Genomic DNA, 17414 nt, shown 5'->3' with positions numbered 1-17414 from the left:
CTGAGACTACATATGGGTCATCTTTCTAAGAGAGTCTCTTTACTAGAATAGTAAATAGTCAGTAATATGAGGAAAACAATCATTAGTAATGCCCTTCCAGAAAGTTTTATCTATTCCAAGAAGAATAAGAGGGGAAACCTTTGAACTCCATGTAGTGTTCTGTTCTATTTTTAATTATGTTAAAATTGGAATATGAATATATCCATGAAATTTAAAGCATAAAATCAATAGAAAAGAAGGTGTACTGTGTATTCCTGTTGTTTTAAAGGCCCCACTCCCTGACAATGTGAATAAATATTAAATTTGAAGTGATAAATCAATAGGACTAAAGGTTATCATGCATTCCTGTTATTTTAAAGACCACCTCCACAAAATGAATAAATATGACCCCAGTGGTTGCCTAATGATAATGTTAACATTCTAAAATGTCACCATAAAACAAAATGTGGATTTTATGAAAATTTTCAAATATGACCATAAAACAAAGAAAATGTTTTATGTATCCAAACAGAAAGAATACTTCATTGTTTTAATTACAGATTGTATGAAACCATGTTTCTCCAGCTTAGAACACATTCACATGGGCCCAGAGAGTTAATCTCATAACAAGGGACTACAAAAGAATAGGGTTGGCTCAGTTGTTTAGAAGAAAATCTGTGAAAGTTTGTTGACTGTAAATAGAGTTCCCAAGGATGCATTCTAAAACCCGTCTCGACATCCACAAATGTCTGCTCACCTAAAGACACTGGTGAAAAAGAGTCAAAGAACAATAAGAATATGTTTTGCTCATGGGAGAAAGAAGGAGGCTTTCTAGGTTCTTGATTACTCCCACTTTTCCTTTCAGGTGACAAATCAGACGATAAGTTTTTCCTTCACGGTTCTGCAAGACATCCCAGTAAGAGACTTGAAGCCAGCAATTGTTAAAGTCTATGATTACTATGAGACAGGTGAGTGAAAGAAAAATGAAACAATCTTAACCAGAGCCAAGAAATGGATCCTGTTGTGACAGTTGATCCTGTTCTTAGCCCACTTAGTCAACAATAATCTTTTGTTTCTTTCCTCCAAGATGTACACTGTAAAAACGACTTACTACAGTCTGGCCAACATAGCAAAACCCCATCTCTACTAAAAATACAAAAAATTAGCCGGGTGTGGTGGGGTGTGTGCCTGTAATCCCAGCTACTTTGGAGGCTGAGGCAGGAGAATCGTGTAAGCCTGAGAGACAGAGTTTGCAGTGAGCCGAGATCGCGCCATTGCACTCCAGTCCAGGTGACAGTGCGAGACTCCGTCTCAAAATAAAGAAAAAACAACACAAAACAAAAAAAACAACTTACTGAACAAATTTATCAGTTAGTGTTTCTTGAGTCAGAAACTTAAGAATTAAAAAGAATGATAATATATAGTCACTGCTTTCAAGTAGTTTAGAGACATAGATAACATAATACAGATAAAAATATTACATAACAGGAAAGACTATTAGTGACAAATGAGTGTTAGTGAGCTAAGCAATAAGTTTGAGAGGCAAAAAACAGCACAGAAGGCTGGTGCTCAGGAAGAACAAACAGGAAGAAAGATCTGATTTGGATCCTGGAGGATGAATGGAATTTTGGGGGTCTATAGAAGTAGGAGGAGTGTTTCAAGCTGGAACAATAATCTTAGAAAAGGAATTAAGGGAGCAAGCTGAACAAAGTGAATAGAAGCAGAGAGGTCATTGAAGAGAGAACTACAGGTTAATGCAATTATGATCATCTTCCCAAGAATTTAAAATTTGAACAGCTGTCATCTGAACAGGCTTCAATCCCCATCTCCAGTCTTAGGGAAAGAGAATATAAATATGTTAATGATCCTGTCTAATTCTGGTCTATTTACATGAAGTTTTGACAGTTCTGATAGGGCGTGCTTTTCTCCAGTAGTAAAGTGACTAGACAGATTTACCATGGTCCCTAGTTCATAGATCTTTCCTTTCTTCCTTCACCCAATGTATCTTTCAGATGAGTCTGTGGTTGCTGAGTATATCGCCCCCTGCAGCACAGGTAAGAGTTCACAGCTTATGACCAGTACTAGATGGCATTAACCCACTCTCCAAGCGCCCCTGCATTTTAAATTCTCTACAAGGCTTTTCCTACATCTGAGACAATCCACATGGCATGTCCTCACACCAAGACAAAACTGTGGCGTAGCATGCCTATTCTGTAGTGGACTCTCCAATTTCAGATATTCACTCCCAGAAAAGTCAATAAGCTTTGTTTATTGGTAGGACAGCTATCTCTAAAAGCAACATTTCACTTTACAGCTAATTGGACTTCCTTCAACACAATGGTCAACTAATCACATGCCTAAAACCAAATCTAGCCTTACACTTAATTTTGTAAATGAAGCTTTATTGGCACATAGCCACACTTATTATTAACATTGTCTATGGCTGCCTTTGTGTGCTGATTAGTCATAACAGACCGCATGGCATATAAACCTAAAATAATTGCCATCTGGCCTTTCACAGACAAAGTTTGTTGACCCTGCATAAGCTCACTCTGCTGCCCACACTCAACTGAATGCTCCTCAGGAAACCCTACAACCTCCTTACGTTTTTCTTTTCTCCATAGATACAGAGCATGGAAATGTTTGAGGACCATACAGGCTGTATATTTTGGTGGATTATCTGTCCTATACATTTACTTAGAAGGAATGGAGTTACTTGTCTCTATAAAATAGACACTAAAAAGATTTGCTGAATAAATATGTATTTCTGGTCAAAATATCACTTGTTGCATCATTCATTCATCAGACATTAATAACATGTTCACATCATGAGTTATATTGTTTCAAATAATATAAAGAATACAGTTGTATAACATATTTGCTTGTATTCCAAATGTGGATATAACGTCAAATCAAGGATAATTTTAAATAACTTAAGTTCTAAGAGACATTAGAAAAAAATGTTCTTTGGTCTATGAAGCTTTTACTTAGGAGCTATAGGCAAAAGTATGTAGTACTGATTAATAATTAGGCATAAATATTTCTTGAGAAGGAATATCCTAAGCAAAAGCATCAAAAATTGATTTGACAGGAGGCAAAAATGATTGGAGTAAATGGAGAATATGTTGGAAAGAGGCAGTATTGTACAGTGGTTAAATTCTAGACACTAGAGCCAAACTGCCTAGGTTTGAATCTTGATTCCATCCCTGCCTCACCAATTAAGTCACTAGGGCAGTTATTTATTTGTTTATTTATTTTCCACTATCCCTTCCCCCGGTGAGGGTTTCTTTCTTTTTTTTTCTTCAACTTTTATTTTAAATTCTGGGGTACATGTGCAGAATATGCAGGTTTGTTACATAGGTAAACATGTGCCATAATGGTTTGCTGCACAGGTCAACCCACCACCTAGGTATTAAGCCTAGCATCCATTTGCTATTCTTCCTGATGCTCTCCTTCCCCAAACTCTCCCTTACAGGTGGCAATGTGTGTTGTTCCCCATCATATGTCCATGTGTTCTCATTGTTCAGCTCCCACTTATAAGGGAGAACACGCGACTTTTGGTTGTCTGTTCCTGCATTAGTCTGCTGAGGATAATGGCTTCCAATTCCATCCATGTCCCTGCAAAGGACATGATTTCATTCCTTTTTATTGCTGCGTAATATCCCATGGTGTATATGTACCACGTTTTCTTTACACAGTCTATCATTGATGGGCATTTGGGTTCATCCCATGCCTTTGCTATTGTGAATAGTGCTGCAATGAACATACATGTGCATGTATGTTTATATCTTTATAGTAGAATGATTTATATCCTTTTGTGTATATACCCAGTAATGGGATTGCTGGGTCAAATGGTATTTCTGCCTCTAGGTCTTTGAGAAACTGCCACACACTGTCTTCCACAATGGTTGAACTAATTTACACTCCCACCAACAGAGGACAAGCAATCCTTTTTCTCTGCAACTTCACCAGCATCTCTTGTTTCTCGACTTTTTAATAATCACCATTCTGACTGGCATGAGATGGTATCTCATTGTCGTTTTGATTTGCATTTCTCTAATGATCAGTGATGTTGAGCTTTTTTTCTTATGTTTGTTGGCCGCATTAATGTTTTCTTTTGAGTTCATGTCCTTTGTAGGGCAGTTGTTTAACCTCACTGCTTCGACTTTCTCATTGAGAAATGAAAATAACAACAGATTCTATTACTGAAATACCAGGGGTCCAGTCTAGGTCCTGCTGCTTGCTGCACAGAAAGCCAATCACTGAGACAAGTATTGACAAGGAACAAGGTTTTAATTGGGTCCTGCAGCTGAGGAGATGGGAGTTCAGTTCCAAATCCATCTTCCTGACCAACTAAAACCAGGGGTTTATATAGCAAGGAACAAATGTAACAACGTGTAAGAGAACGGGAACTAGGGAGGGGCAAGGAAGCAATTATGATGTATGAGGGATCCAATGTCTCATTGTCTGGATGTGGTGATCTGGTGAGTTTCAGTTCTTTTATACTTTCTTTTGAGAGGCCTAAAGGTCCTTTCCTGAGGAAGGAAGTCAGATAAAACAAATATAAGTTTCAAGTTTTAAGACCAGAAAGTCAATTTCTATGTTTATCCAAAAGAACAGTCTATGGGATTATTGAGTCGGTTTCAACTCTAGCTCAAAGTACTATTTATGTGAATGTGCCACTCTCCTGGAAGAGGGAAAAGAGAAATAACAGAATCAAGCAATGACTCAATGCTTCTGCTCCAGTGAGCTGTATGTCAATTTTACTTACATTCTATTGGCTAAAGCAAGTCATATGACCAAGCCTGGCTTTAATGCTTTAATAATAAGGTTCATGGTGGGGTGCTGTGACTTTTCTCACAGGCAGGCACACAAGCCACATGACAATGTGCAGAAATACATAATTGTCTTACAGGGACAACAGTAGATAATTAAGAAAAAGCATACAATTCCACACAAGAGTGAAACATAAATACAACTTAATCTCACAAGCTTTTATTAAATAGTTCACCCATAGCGCAGTAATTTGAAAGGATGCCTTTATCCTATACTAAATTCCCACACATTTTGTGGGGTTATTTAATGAATTTCTAGTCTGTTTCCTTGCTGTCTCTGTGTATTCATATATCACATTATTTTAATTGTCATAACTTTATGATATGTTTTACTATCTCATGGGGTAGTTCCTCATCATTGCTCTTATTTTTCTAATTTTTTTCTCAACTATGCTTTTGTTTATTTTCTCATATGAACTTTAGAATCAACTCTTTTTTTTTTTAAAGTTGGAATCTCATCAAATGTGTGCATTCACATAGGGAGCATTGTCAGCTTTTTGAGGTTGAGTTCTGTTATCCAAGAACAGGTTGTATTTATTTATTTTTAATTGTCATTTTTCAAGTCTCCTTATGTGTGTTTCAGTATTTTAAAGTTTTTTTCTATATAGGATATATATACATATTTCTTATTTAGTTTATTTCTAGGTCACTTATTGTATTCTTATTAAAAATGTATATATATTTTATTATATAAACTAGTTACACATAAAAAGATTTGCTATGGAATTCTTTTATTAAGACATAATTTATATACCATAAAATACACAAATGTTAATGGCAAAGCTTGATCAATTTTTATTTATGGTTAAATCCTATAGAACATTTTCATAATCAGTCCATTCTACTTGGTTACCTTGCAACCTCAGATCACTGATGAGTACAAGAAAGGTTATAGTTTTGTAATATTATCCCATTTTATTTCTCCTTGTTACAGTGAAAGCCACATTTTATTGCAGCTTTTTATATCCCACATAGAAGCTGAACTCCAAGATCACCATTTTGCAGCTCATAATGAAATAATGGATTTAAGCCTTGCACACCAACAGTTTCTAACATTACAAAAAGTGAAATAGACACTCGGGGGATCTTGATAAGTGAATAAAATACTACCTGTGAGGTTAAAAAAATGCCAAAAAAAATCAAAGCTAATTCTGCTTAAGCCTAGATTTATCTATTAATTTTCAGAAAACACAGAGTTCAAAGGAACATGTTAAATTATATAATGGGGATGTAATCTGCAAAATTTGTACATGAAGGAAAACATTGCAAATTCTCCCATAAATACATTATCTCAGAAAGAGAAAGAACTTATAAGTTAAAAAGAGATTTAAAAGATATTAATCAACCACAAAGTATGAACCTAAATTAGATCTTGATTCAAACAACATAAAAAAAATTATGACATTTAATCAGCAATTAGAAATTTCTGGCAGCTAAATATTTGAATACTTATGATATGAAACATTTTTACTAAATGTTTACATACAACAATAATATTGTGCTTTTGTTTGAAAAAAAATCCTTATCTTCTAGAAACGTATACTCAAATACTTAAGGATTTTGCTTCCAAATGATAGTAGGAGAGGTATAGTGGTGGAATGTAGATGGCAATATGGATGGGATGTGGGAAGGGCAAAATTGTACATGGGTTAATGGATATTGGGGATGCACATTGTGGGTATATTTTAGTATTATAGTATTGTGAGTATGTCTGGATTCATTATATTGTCTTGTCTAATTTTGTTTTGTTTGAAACTCTTTGTCATAGAAACTTTAAAATTAAAAGTAAATAATAATGAAAGTCACAAAACTATTTAGACTGAAAACTACTTAAAACAATAAATGTCAAAGTACCTGGGTTGGGTCAGAGGTGGTGGCTCACGCCCATAATCCCAGCTACGCAGGAAGCTGAGGTGGGAAGACAGCTTGAGCCCAGGAACTTGGGGTTATAGTGAGCTACAATTACACCGCTTCCCTTTAGCCTGGGTGACAGAGCAAGACCCTGCCTCTAAAAAGGAAAAAAAAAAAAGAAAAAAGTTGTTTAAAGTAAAACTTAAAATTTTGTTTTCTAAAACTAAACTACATGTATTGAACATCAAGAAAAAAATAAAAATAGATGACATGAGCTTAAAAAAAGCTAGAAAATGAATTTTTTAAATATAAAAAAAGTTTAAGAAGAAATTATGAAGAACAGAAACCAAAAAAATGGAAGTCAAGAAATGAGACTCAAGAAACAAAAAGTTAATATCCTAAAAGTTTAATAAACAATGAAGATTAAATAAATAAAAACTAAAATAAAGATTAATAGATAATTTGAAAACTTAGATGAAAAGGATATTCTAGAAATATAAAAATTATAGAAATGATCCACATCAACTTGAAAATATATTGAAAAATTAAGTCAACTAATGACCATAAAGAAATTGAATCAGTAGTAATAAGCATTCTTTCATTTGCAAAAGATCCTGTCACAAAAATGTTTTACAAAGCTTTACCAAGCTTTCAAGAAAGTAATAATTCCTATCTGAAATATGCTATTTGGTGAATAAAAAAACATTACATATACAAATAAGAGTTTTAAGAGTTTATTATCACCAGAAGCACAGAAAATAAAAATAATATCAATCTCACTTATGAACACAAAGGTACAATCCAAAAATATTGACAATTTATTTTCAATTGTGTATTGAACTGTGTATCAACATATTTAATCTTATCTTAGCTGCAATAACAATAAACTGCAAAAACTCAGTGACTCATCACAGTAACCTAAGCAGATGGAGGCTTTGTTACCTTCAATGTGTCACTTCCAAAACATGTTCATCCAGCAGGCAGTGAAAGAAAGAGTGTGAAGAAGCCCTTGGGAGGATTTAATGTGCCAAACCTGGATGTGATGTATATCATACTTACTCATATTCCATTAGCCATAACACAGTCAAATGATTACATGCTCTACATGTATAGCCAGGAGAAGAGGAAAAGAGATTTGGTGGAGAGCTAGCCAGTCTATGCTATAAGCCAAGTGTGTATGTGAGTATGTGTGTCTATGGAATTATGTGCTCCCTTTATCGATCTACAAGTTAATAGTTTAAGACAAAAATTTAATCTTTCCCTTTCTTGGTTCTGTGGACTGACTGGGTTAATCCTACCAGGGAAGTGCTTGCCATGGGTCTCTCACACAGTTGCAGTTAGATGTTGACTAGGGCTGCAATCCTTTGAAGATTCGACTTGACTGTGTCCAAGACAGCTCCTCATACAGCATGCAGTCAATGCTAGCCAACACCTGGGGATGTCAACAAAGGTGCCTACAAGTGGCCTCTCCTTGTGATTCAGATTCTCACAAAATGGTGACAGGATTCCAAGAGGGTGTGTCTGAAGTACAGGCATTGCAGGGGACCAAGGAAGAAATTAAAATACCCCTTAGCCTAACTTTGAAAGTCATACATTATCACTTCAATCATATACCTTTTATCTAGTGCAATTCACAGGGCAAGCCCAAATTGAAGGGGAGGAGACTACACAAGGGCATGAATACTAGGAGGCATGGTTCATTGGGGAACAATCTTTAGCAACTAGATACAATAATCTCCCTCTGGGGACCCAGTGATTTGCAGCTCTCCTGTGTGCAAAATACGCTCATGCATAATATCTTCTAATATTTGATGTCTCATTACAATACTGCACCATTCTCAAGCTTGAAATCTAGGATCTTATCATCTAAATTATGTCCAAGTACAGATGAGGTCCCTGGAGCTCGTCTTCCTTGAGTGCAGTTTCTGATGCACACTTTCTCTCAATCTGAAGACCTGTAGAATAAAAACACAAGTCATCTGCCACCACACAGCTGGGAGGAGTCATAGGATAACTGTAACAAATATTCCTGTTTAAAAGGGTAGAGAACAGGAGGCACATATCAGTTACTGGTCCATAGCCATTCTGAAATATAGCCAGGCACAAGTCACCAGTTCTCTCACCAGGGCTCAGTCCTGCTTCCTCAGAGTAGTTCTCTGCTGCTCTGGGTTTATTGTACATGCTAATCAATGCTTTCTTTTCCACAAGAATGGACATGTGTTAGTTGAGAAGGGTTCTCGGCCTTTTGCCTGTCTATAAAGTTTGAGGGCTCTAAAATCTCTTTTCATTTTGAATTGTCTCTGTAATTTGAAGTCCAATCTGGCAATGTTTCTACTAATACAATTCTCTTAAAAGTTCATGAGTTTCCTATGAACCTCAGTGAGATTTATTCCCTAAGACAAAAGCAACACCCACAAATCTCTCCAACAAAGACCCTTCTCTAGCTTAGACCATGTGTTAGGCTTCTGTGAATAGGATTATTAGGATTTCTGTTGTCTAGCAAATATGGTCTAAAAGACATACCCTTAAATTTCTTAGAAGTCTTTTTTTTTTTTACCTGAGAAAACCTGCTAAACATACCTTACACAGTTCTGAATCTTAATGCAGGATGTTGCAATCAAAATTTTGACCTTATCTTATCCGGAGGTCACATCTGTTGTCCTGCCAACAACACTTGTAAATAAATATGATAATTTTGTATATGATAAAATTAACATCCCAAAACAATTAGTAGGGTATGGACCTTCAAAAAAAGCGAAAAGAAAAGAATATGTTGGTACAGATAGGTATTCATCTATATAACAATAAAGTGTGATACATTCCTCATGCCCTACAGAAAAATTCAAAATTTACCAAGTACTTAAATGTTAAAAAGGAAGCTATAAAAGTAGAAAACATGAGAGATTTATAAATTTGGAGTGGGGAAGACCTTTTGAACCAAAATTCAAAATCCAGAAGGCATCAAATAAAAGACTGATATGGGGGGAGGAGCCAAGATGGCCAAATAGGAACAGCTCCAGTCTACAGCTCCCAGCGTGAGCGATGCAGAAGACAGGTGATTTCTGCATTTCCATCTGAGGTACCGGGTTCATCTCACTAGGGAGTGCCAGACAGTGGGCGCAGGTCAGTGGGTGTGCGCACCGTGCGCAAGCCAAAGAAGGGCGAATCATTGCCTCACTCGGGAAGCGCAAGAGGTCAGGGAGTTCCCTTTCCTAGTCAAAGAAAGAGGTGACAGACGGCACCTGGAAAATCGGGTCACTCCCACCTAAATACTGTGCTTTTCTGACGGGCTTAAAAAATGGCGCACCAGGAGATTAATATCCTGTACCTGGCTCAGAGGGTCCTACGCCCATGGAGTCTCGCTGACTGCTAGCACAGCAGTCTGAGATCAAACTGCAAGGTAGCAGTGAGGCTGGGGGAGGGGCGCCCGCCATTGCCCAGGCTTGCTTAGGTAAACAAAGCAGCCGGGAAGCTTGAACTGGGTGGAGCCCACCACAGCTCAAGGAGGCCTGCCTGCCTCTGTAGGCTCCACCTCTGGGGGCAAGGCACAGACAAACAAAAAGAGAGCAGTAACCTCTGCAGACTTAAATGTCCCTGTCTGACAGCTTTGAAGAGAGCAGTGGTTCTCCCAGCACGCAGCTGGAGATCTGAGAACGGGCAGACTGCCTCCTCAAGTGGGTCCCTGACCCCGACCCCCGAGCAGCCTAACTGGGAGGCACCCCCCAGCAGGGGCAGACTGACACCTCACACGGCCGGGTACTCCAACAGACCTGCAGCTGAGGGTCCTGTCTGTTAGAAGGAAAACTAACAAACAGAAAGGACATCCACACCAAAAACCCATCTGTACATCACCATCATCAAAGACCAAAAGTAGATAAAACCACAAAGATGGGGAAAAAACAGAGCAGAAAAACTGGAAACTCTAAAAAGCAGAGTACCTCTCCTCCTCCAAAGGAACGCAGTTCCTCACCAGCAATGGAACAAAGCTGGACGGAGAATGACTTTGACGAGCTGAGAGAAGGCTTCAGACGATCAACTTACTCCGAGCTACGGGAGGATATTCAAACCAAAGGCAAAGAAGTTGAAAACTTTGAAAAAAATTTAGAAGAATGTATAACTAGAATAACCAATACAGAGGAGTGCTTAAAGGAGCTGATGGAGCTGAAAACCAAGGCTCAAGAACTACGTAAAGAATGCAGAAGCCTCAGGAGCCGATGCGATCAAATGGAAGAAAAGGTATCAGCAATGGAAGATGAAATGAATGAAATGAAGTGAGAAGGGAAGTTTAGAGAAAAAAGAGTAAAAAGAAACGAGCAAAGCCTCCAAGAAATATGAGACTATGTGAAAAGACCAAATCTGCGTCTGATTGGTGTACCTGAAAGTGACGGGGAGAATGGAACCAAGTTGGAAAACACTCTACAGGATATTATCCAGGAGAACTTCCCCAATCTAGCAAGGCAGGCCAACATTCAGATTCAGGAAATACAGAGAACGCCACAAAGATACTCCTCGAGAAGAGCAACTCCAAGACACATAATTGTCAGATTCACCAAAGTTGAAATGAAGGAAAAAATGTTAAGAGCAGCCAGAGAGAAAGGTCAGGTTACCCACAAAGGGAAGCCCATCAGACTAACAGCAGATCTCTCGGCAGAAACTCTACAAGCCAGAAGAGAGTGGGGGCCAATATTCAACATTCTTAAAAGAATTTTCAACCCAGAATTTCATATCCAGCCAAACTAAGCTTCATAAGTGAAGGAGAAATCAAATACTTTACAGACAAGCAAATGCTGAGAGATTTTGTCACCACCAGGCCTGCCCTAAAAGAGCTCCTGAAGGAAGCGCTAAACATGGAAAGGCACAACCGGTACCAGCCGCTGCAAAATCATACCAAAATGTAAAGACTATCAAGACTAGGAAGAGACTGCATCAACTAACGAGCAAAATAATCAGCTAACGTCATAATGACAGGATCAAATTCACACATAACAATATTAACTTTAAATGTAAATGGACTAAATGCTCCAATTAAAAGACACAGACTGGCAAATTGGATAAAGAGTCAAGCTCCATCAGTGTGCTGTATTCGGGAAACCCATCTCACATGCAGAGACACACATAGGCTCAAAATAAAAGGATGGAGGAAGATCTACCAAGCAAATGGAAAACAAAAAAAGGCAGGGGTTGCAATCCTAGTCTCTGATAAAACAGGCTTTAAACCAACAAAGATCAAAAGAGACAAAGAAGGCCATTACATAATGGTAAAGGGATCAATTCAACAAGAAGAGCTAACTATCCTAAATATATATGCATCCAATACATGAGCACCCAGATTCATAAAGCAAGTCCTGAGTGACCTACAAAGAGACTTAGACTCCCACACATTAATAATGGGAGAATTTAACACCCCACTCTCAACATTAGACAGATCAACGAGACAGAAGGTCAACAAGGATACCCAGGAATTGAACTCAGCTCTGCACCAAGCGGACCTAATAGACATCTACAGAACTCTCCACCCCAAATCAACAGAATATACATTTTTTTCAGCACTACACCACACCTATTCCAAAATTGACCACATACTTGGAAGTAAAGCTCTCCTCAGTAAATTTAAAAGAACAGAAATTATAACAAACTATCTCTCAGATCACAGTGCAATCAAGCTAGAACTCATGATTAATAATCTCACTCAAAACCACTCAACTACATGGAAACTGAACAACCTGCTCCTGAATGACTACTGGGTACATAACGAAATGAAGTCAGAAATAAAGATGTTCTTTGAAACCAACGAGAACAAAGACACAACATACCAGAATCTCTGGGATGCATTCAAAGCAGTGTGTAGAGGGAAATTTATAGCACTAAATGCCCACAAGAGAAAGCAGGAAAGATCCAAAATTGACACCCTAACATCACAATTAAAAGAACTAGAAGAGCAAGAGCAAACACATTCAAAAGCTAGCAGAAGGCAAGAAATAACTAAAATCAGAGCAGAACTGAAGGAAATAGAGACACAAAAAACCCTTCAAAAAATTAATGAATCCAGGAGCTGGTTTTCTGAAAGGATTAACAAAATTAATAGACCACTAGCAAGATTAATAAAGAAAAAGAGAAGAATCAAATACATGCAATAAAAAATGATAAAGGGGATATCACCACCGATCCCACAGAAATACAAACTACCATCAGAGAATACTACAAACACCTCTACGCAAATAAACTAGAAAATCTAGAAGAAATGGATAAATTCCTTGACACATACACCCTCCTAAGACTAAACCAGGAAGAAGTTGAATCTCTGAATAGACCAATAACAGGAGCTGAATTTGTGCCAATAATCAATAGCTTACCAACCAAAAAGAGTCCAGGACCAGATGGATTCACAGCCGAATTCTACCAGAGGTACAAGGAGGAACTGGTACCATTCCTTCTGAAACTATTCCAATCAATAGAAAAAGAGGGAATCCTCCCTAACTCATTTTATGAGGCCAGCATCATCCTGATACCAAAGCCGGGCAGAGACACGACAAAAAAAGAGAATTTTAGACCAATATCCTTGATGAACATTGATGCAAAAATCCTCAATAAAATTCTGGCAAACCGAATCCAGCAGCAGATCAAAAAGCTTATCCACCATAATCAAGTGGGCTTCATCCCTGGGATGCAAGGCTGGTTCAATATACGCAAATCAATAAATGTAATCCAGCATATAAACAGAACCAAAGACAAAAACCACATGATTATCTCAATAGATGCAGAAAAGGCCTTTGACAAAATTCAACAACGCTTCATGCTAAAAACTCTCAATAAATTAGGTATTGATGGGACGTATCTCAAAATAATAAGAGCTATCTATGACAAACCCACAGCCAATATCATACTGAATGGGCAAAAACTGGAAGCATTCCCTTTGAAAACTGGCACAAGACACGGATGCCCTCTCTCACCACTCCTATTCAACACAGTGTTGGAAGTTTTGGCCAGGGCAATTAGGCAGGAGAAGGAAATCAAGGGTATTCAATTAGGAAAAGAGGAAGTCAAATTGTCCCTGTTTGCAGACGACATGATTGTATATCTAGAAAGCCCCATCGTCTCAGCCCAAAATCTCCTTAAGCTGGTAAGCAACTTCAGCAAAGTCTCAGGATACAAAATCAACATACAAAATCACAAGCATTCTTATACACCAACAACAGACAAACAGAGAGCCAAATCATGAGTGAACTCCCATTCACAATTGCTTCAAAGAGAATAAAATACCTAGGAATCCAACTTACAAGGGATGTGAAGGACCTCTTCAAGGAGAACTACAAACCACTGCTCAATGAAATAAAAGAGGATACAAACAAATGGAAGAACATTCCATGCTCATGGGTAGGAAGAATCAATATCGTGAAAATGGCCATACTGCCCAAGGTAATTTACAGATTCAATGCCATCCCCATCAAGCTACCAATGACTTTCTTCACAGAATTGGAAAAAACTACTTTAAAGTTCATATGGAACCAAAAAAGAACCCGCATCACCAAGTCAATCCTAAGCCAAAAGAACAAAGCTGGAGGCATCACGCTACCTGACTTCAAACTATACTACAAGGCTACAGCAACCAAAACAGCATGGTACTGGTACCAAAACAGAGATATAGATCAATGGAACAGAACAGAGCCCTCAGAAATAACGCCACATATCTACAACTATCTGATCTTTGACAAACCTGAGAAAAACAAGCAATGGGGAAAGGATTCCCTATTTAATAAATGGTGCTGGGAAAACTGGCTAGCCATATGGAGAAAGCTGAAACTGGATCCCTTCCTTACACCTTATACAAAAATCAATTCAAGATGGATTAAAGACTTAAATGTTAGACCTAAAACCATAAAAACCCTAGAAGAAAACCTAAGCATTACCATTCAGGACATAGGCATGGGCAAGGACTTCATGTCTAAAACACCAAAAGCAATGGCAACAAAAGCCAAAATTGACAAATGGGATCTAATTAAACTAAAGAGCTTCTGCATAGCAAAAGAAACTACCATCAGAGTGAACAGGCAACCTACAAAATAGGAGAAAATTTTTGCAACCTACTCATCTGACAAAGGGCTAATATCCAGAATCTACAATGAACTCAAACACATTTACAAGAAAAAAAAACAACCCCATCAAAAAGTGGGCGAAGGGCATGAACAGACACTTCTTAAAAGAAGACATTTATGCAGCCAAAAAACACATGAAAAATTGCTCACCATCACTGGCCATCAGAGAAATGCAAATCAAAACCACAATGAGATACCATCTCACACCAGCTAGAATGGCAATCATTAGAAAGTCAGGAAACAACAGGTGCTGGAGAGGATGTGGAGAAATAGGAATACTTTTACACTGTTGGTGGGACTGTAAACTAGTTCAACCCTTGTGGAAGTCAGTGTGGCGATTCCTCAGGGATCTAGAACTAGAAATTCCATTTGACCCAGCCATCCCATTACTGGGTATGTACCCAAAGGACTATAAATCATGCTGCTATAAAGACACATGCACACGTATGTTTATTGCAGCATTATTCACAATAGCAAAGACTTGGAACCAACCCAAATGTCCAATAATGATAGACTGGATTAAGAAAATGTAGCACATATACACCATGGAATACTATGCAGCCATAAAAATGATGAGTTCACGTCCTTTGTAGGGACATGGATGAAACTGGAAGTCATCATTCTCAGTAAACTATCACAAGAACAGAAAATCAAACACCGCATATTCTCACTCATAGGTGGTAATTGAACAATGAGAACACATGGACACAGGAAGGGGAACATCACACTCTGGGGACTGTTGTGGGGTGGGGGGAGGGGGGAGGGATAGCATTGGGAGATATACCTAATGCTAGATGACAAGTTAGTGGGTGCAGCACACCAGCATGGCACATGTATACATATGTAACTAACCTGCACATTGCACACATGTACCCTAAAACCTAAAGTATAATAATAATAAATAAATAAATAAATAAAATGCCCTTTGAGGGAAAAAAAAGACTGATATATTCAATATATTTAAAACAAAATCTTTAGTGGAGTAAAAAAAAACAACAAACAAACAATCAAAAAAACCCACCACACACAATTTCAAAAACAAATGGCAAACTTGGAAACAAAATACCTGCGTTTACAAATCACATCACTGGAATGCCTATAAAAGAGAGAGAGAATCTAGAAATTTAGTAAGATGTGAACAAGCAGCTCATAGAGTCAGAGAAGGGAACATATAAAAGGCCCTTAAGTTATGAAACCATGCTCACCTTTATTTGTCAAGAGATACACAAATTAAGGTCAAATCCTGACATTATTTTTCACATAGTTGATTGTCAGAAATCCAAAAATCTGGTGATATCTTGAAGGCAATGCTATTGGTAAACTCAGCATTCATACATCGCTAGTTCTGAGGAAGCTAAATGTGTACAGCTTCTATGGAGAGTAATATGTCAATGTCAATCAAAATTCAAAAAATTGCATATACTCATTAATTCAGAAATTCCACTTATGTGAAATTTTTCCATAGACATTCTTGCATACAAATGAAATGCCATATGAACAAAATTGTTCATTTTAGGATTGTTTGTTATAGTTGGTCAGGGACTAGCTAAATTATGGGTTATCAAAGCAATAAAATAATATGCAACTGTAAAAAAAGGAAACAAAAATAGAATGGGAAAACTATGGGCTAAAAATTCTCCCATATATAGTTAACTAAAAATAAAAGGTGTCTAATAATGTATATCATATGCTGGCCTTTGTATTGAAAAATAAAAATAAATATATATACACACATATACATATATATTGTATTAATTCACATCTAGAAAGAAACTCTTAAATTGCGCAAGAAGTTACTGATGGTTTGGAGTAGAAGGAAGGAGTAGAAATTGGGTCAGTGTAGGAAGGCACAGATATCATATACTTTTCCATATTTTTTAAATATATTAACATTTTTTATATTTTAAAATTAAACTTAAAATTACCATAGATTTATTCTATTTGTGAACAGCCACAGTGAAACTTATTTGAATTAAACTTTGTTTTTTAATTATATAAAAGCTGAATGAAAATTTTTGTTTTATATACACTCCGAATGATTTATTTCAAGCTTATAGATGAGAATACTCAGATTAAAGCATTATCATAGTTCCATAGATTTATCAAGTCTTTATATATTTTATTATTCTTTATTCTATTTGATACCAGAACATCTTTTAGAAGTATTCAATTAATTTCTAGTTATTTTATCAGGAAAATAAAGAATGAAAGACAGTGGATATAGACAATATGTTTGTAGGGATTTGCTCTAAAAGGGAACAAAAAATTGGGATTGTAGCTCAGGTGACATATAGATCAAGGCAAGAATGCTAGAAACTGCTAACTATCCTGCAGTATATATTCTACCCCATTTTTCTTTTCAGTATCAGAACCTTTTGAGTTTTAGTGCATGACCACTAAAGCCACTGAAGCAGCATCGTTGTCTGGGGTAAATACCCGGGTTCATCCTCTCCCACCAAGAGGATTAAGGACACGAACACATGTAGGTGTGTTAAGAAGCGGAAAGTTCAATAGGCAGAAGAAAGGAGAAAGGAGAGCAGCTCTCTCTCTTGTAAGAGACGGGCGTCCAAAAAAGGAAGAGTGGTGGACAGCAGCAGATTTTATAGGCAGGCTTGAGGAGGCAGTGTCTGATTTACATAGGGCCCACATATTGGTT

The 17414-nt window shown here is 37.3% G+C and overlaps 1 protein-coding gene across 1 annotated transcript in view; it reads left to right on the top strand.

The window, feature by feature from the left end:
• The window catches only part of LOC100444401 (PZP alpha-2-macroglobulin like), a 59972-nt gene extending 57214 nt beyond the window's left edge, over nt 1–2758 (top strand). Inside the window, exons 34-36 of the mRNA XM_002822875.2 lie at nt 845–947; nt 1992–2033; nt 2604–2758. Coding sequence (XP_002822921.2) covers nt 845–947; nt 1992–2033; nt 2604–2626 — 168 coding nt within the window. The 3' untranslated portion in view covers nt 2627–2758. The remainder of the gene's footprint in view (nt 1–844; nt 948–1991; nt 2034–2603) is intronic.
• Nucleotides 2759–17414: the final 14656 nt, after the last annotated feature.

The sequence above is a fragment of the Pongo abelii genome, chromosome 10 (genome assembly GCF_028885655.2).
Source record: "Pongo abelii isolate AG06213 chromosome 10, NHGRI_mPonAbe1-v2.0_pri, whole genome shotgun sequence".
In the NCBI taxonomy this organism is placed as follows: Eukaryota; Metazoa; Chordata; class Mammalia; order Primates; family Hominidae; genus Pongo; species Pongo abelii.
Note: the sequence above shows the minus strand (reverse complement) of the source record. Positions and strands in the feature narration are given on the sequence as shown.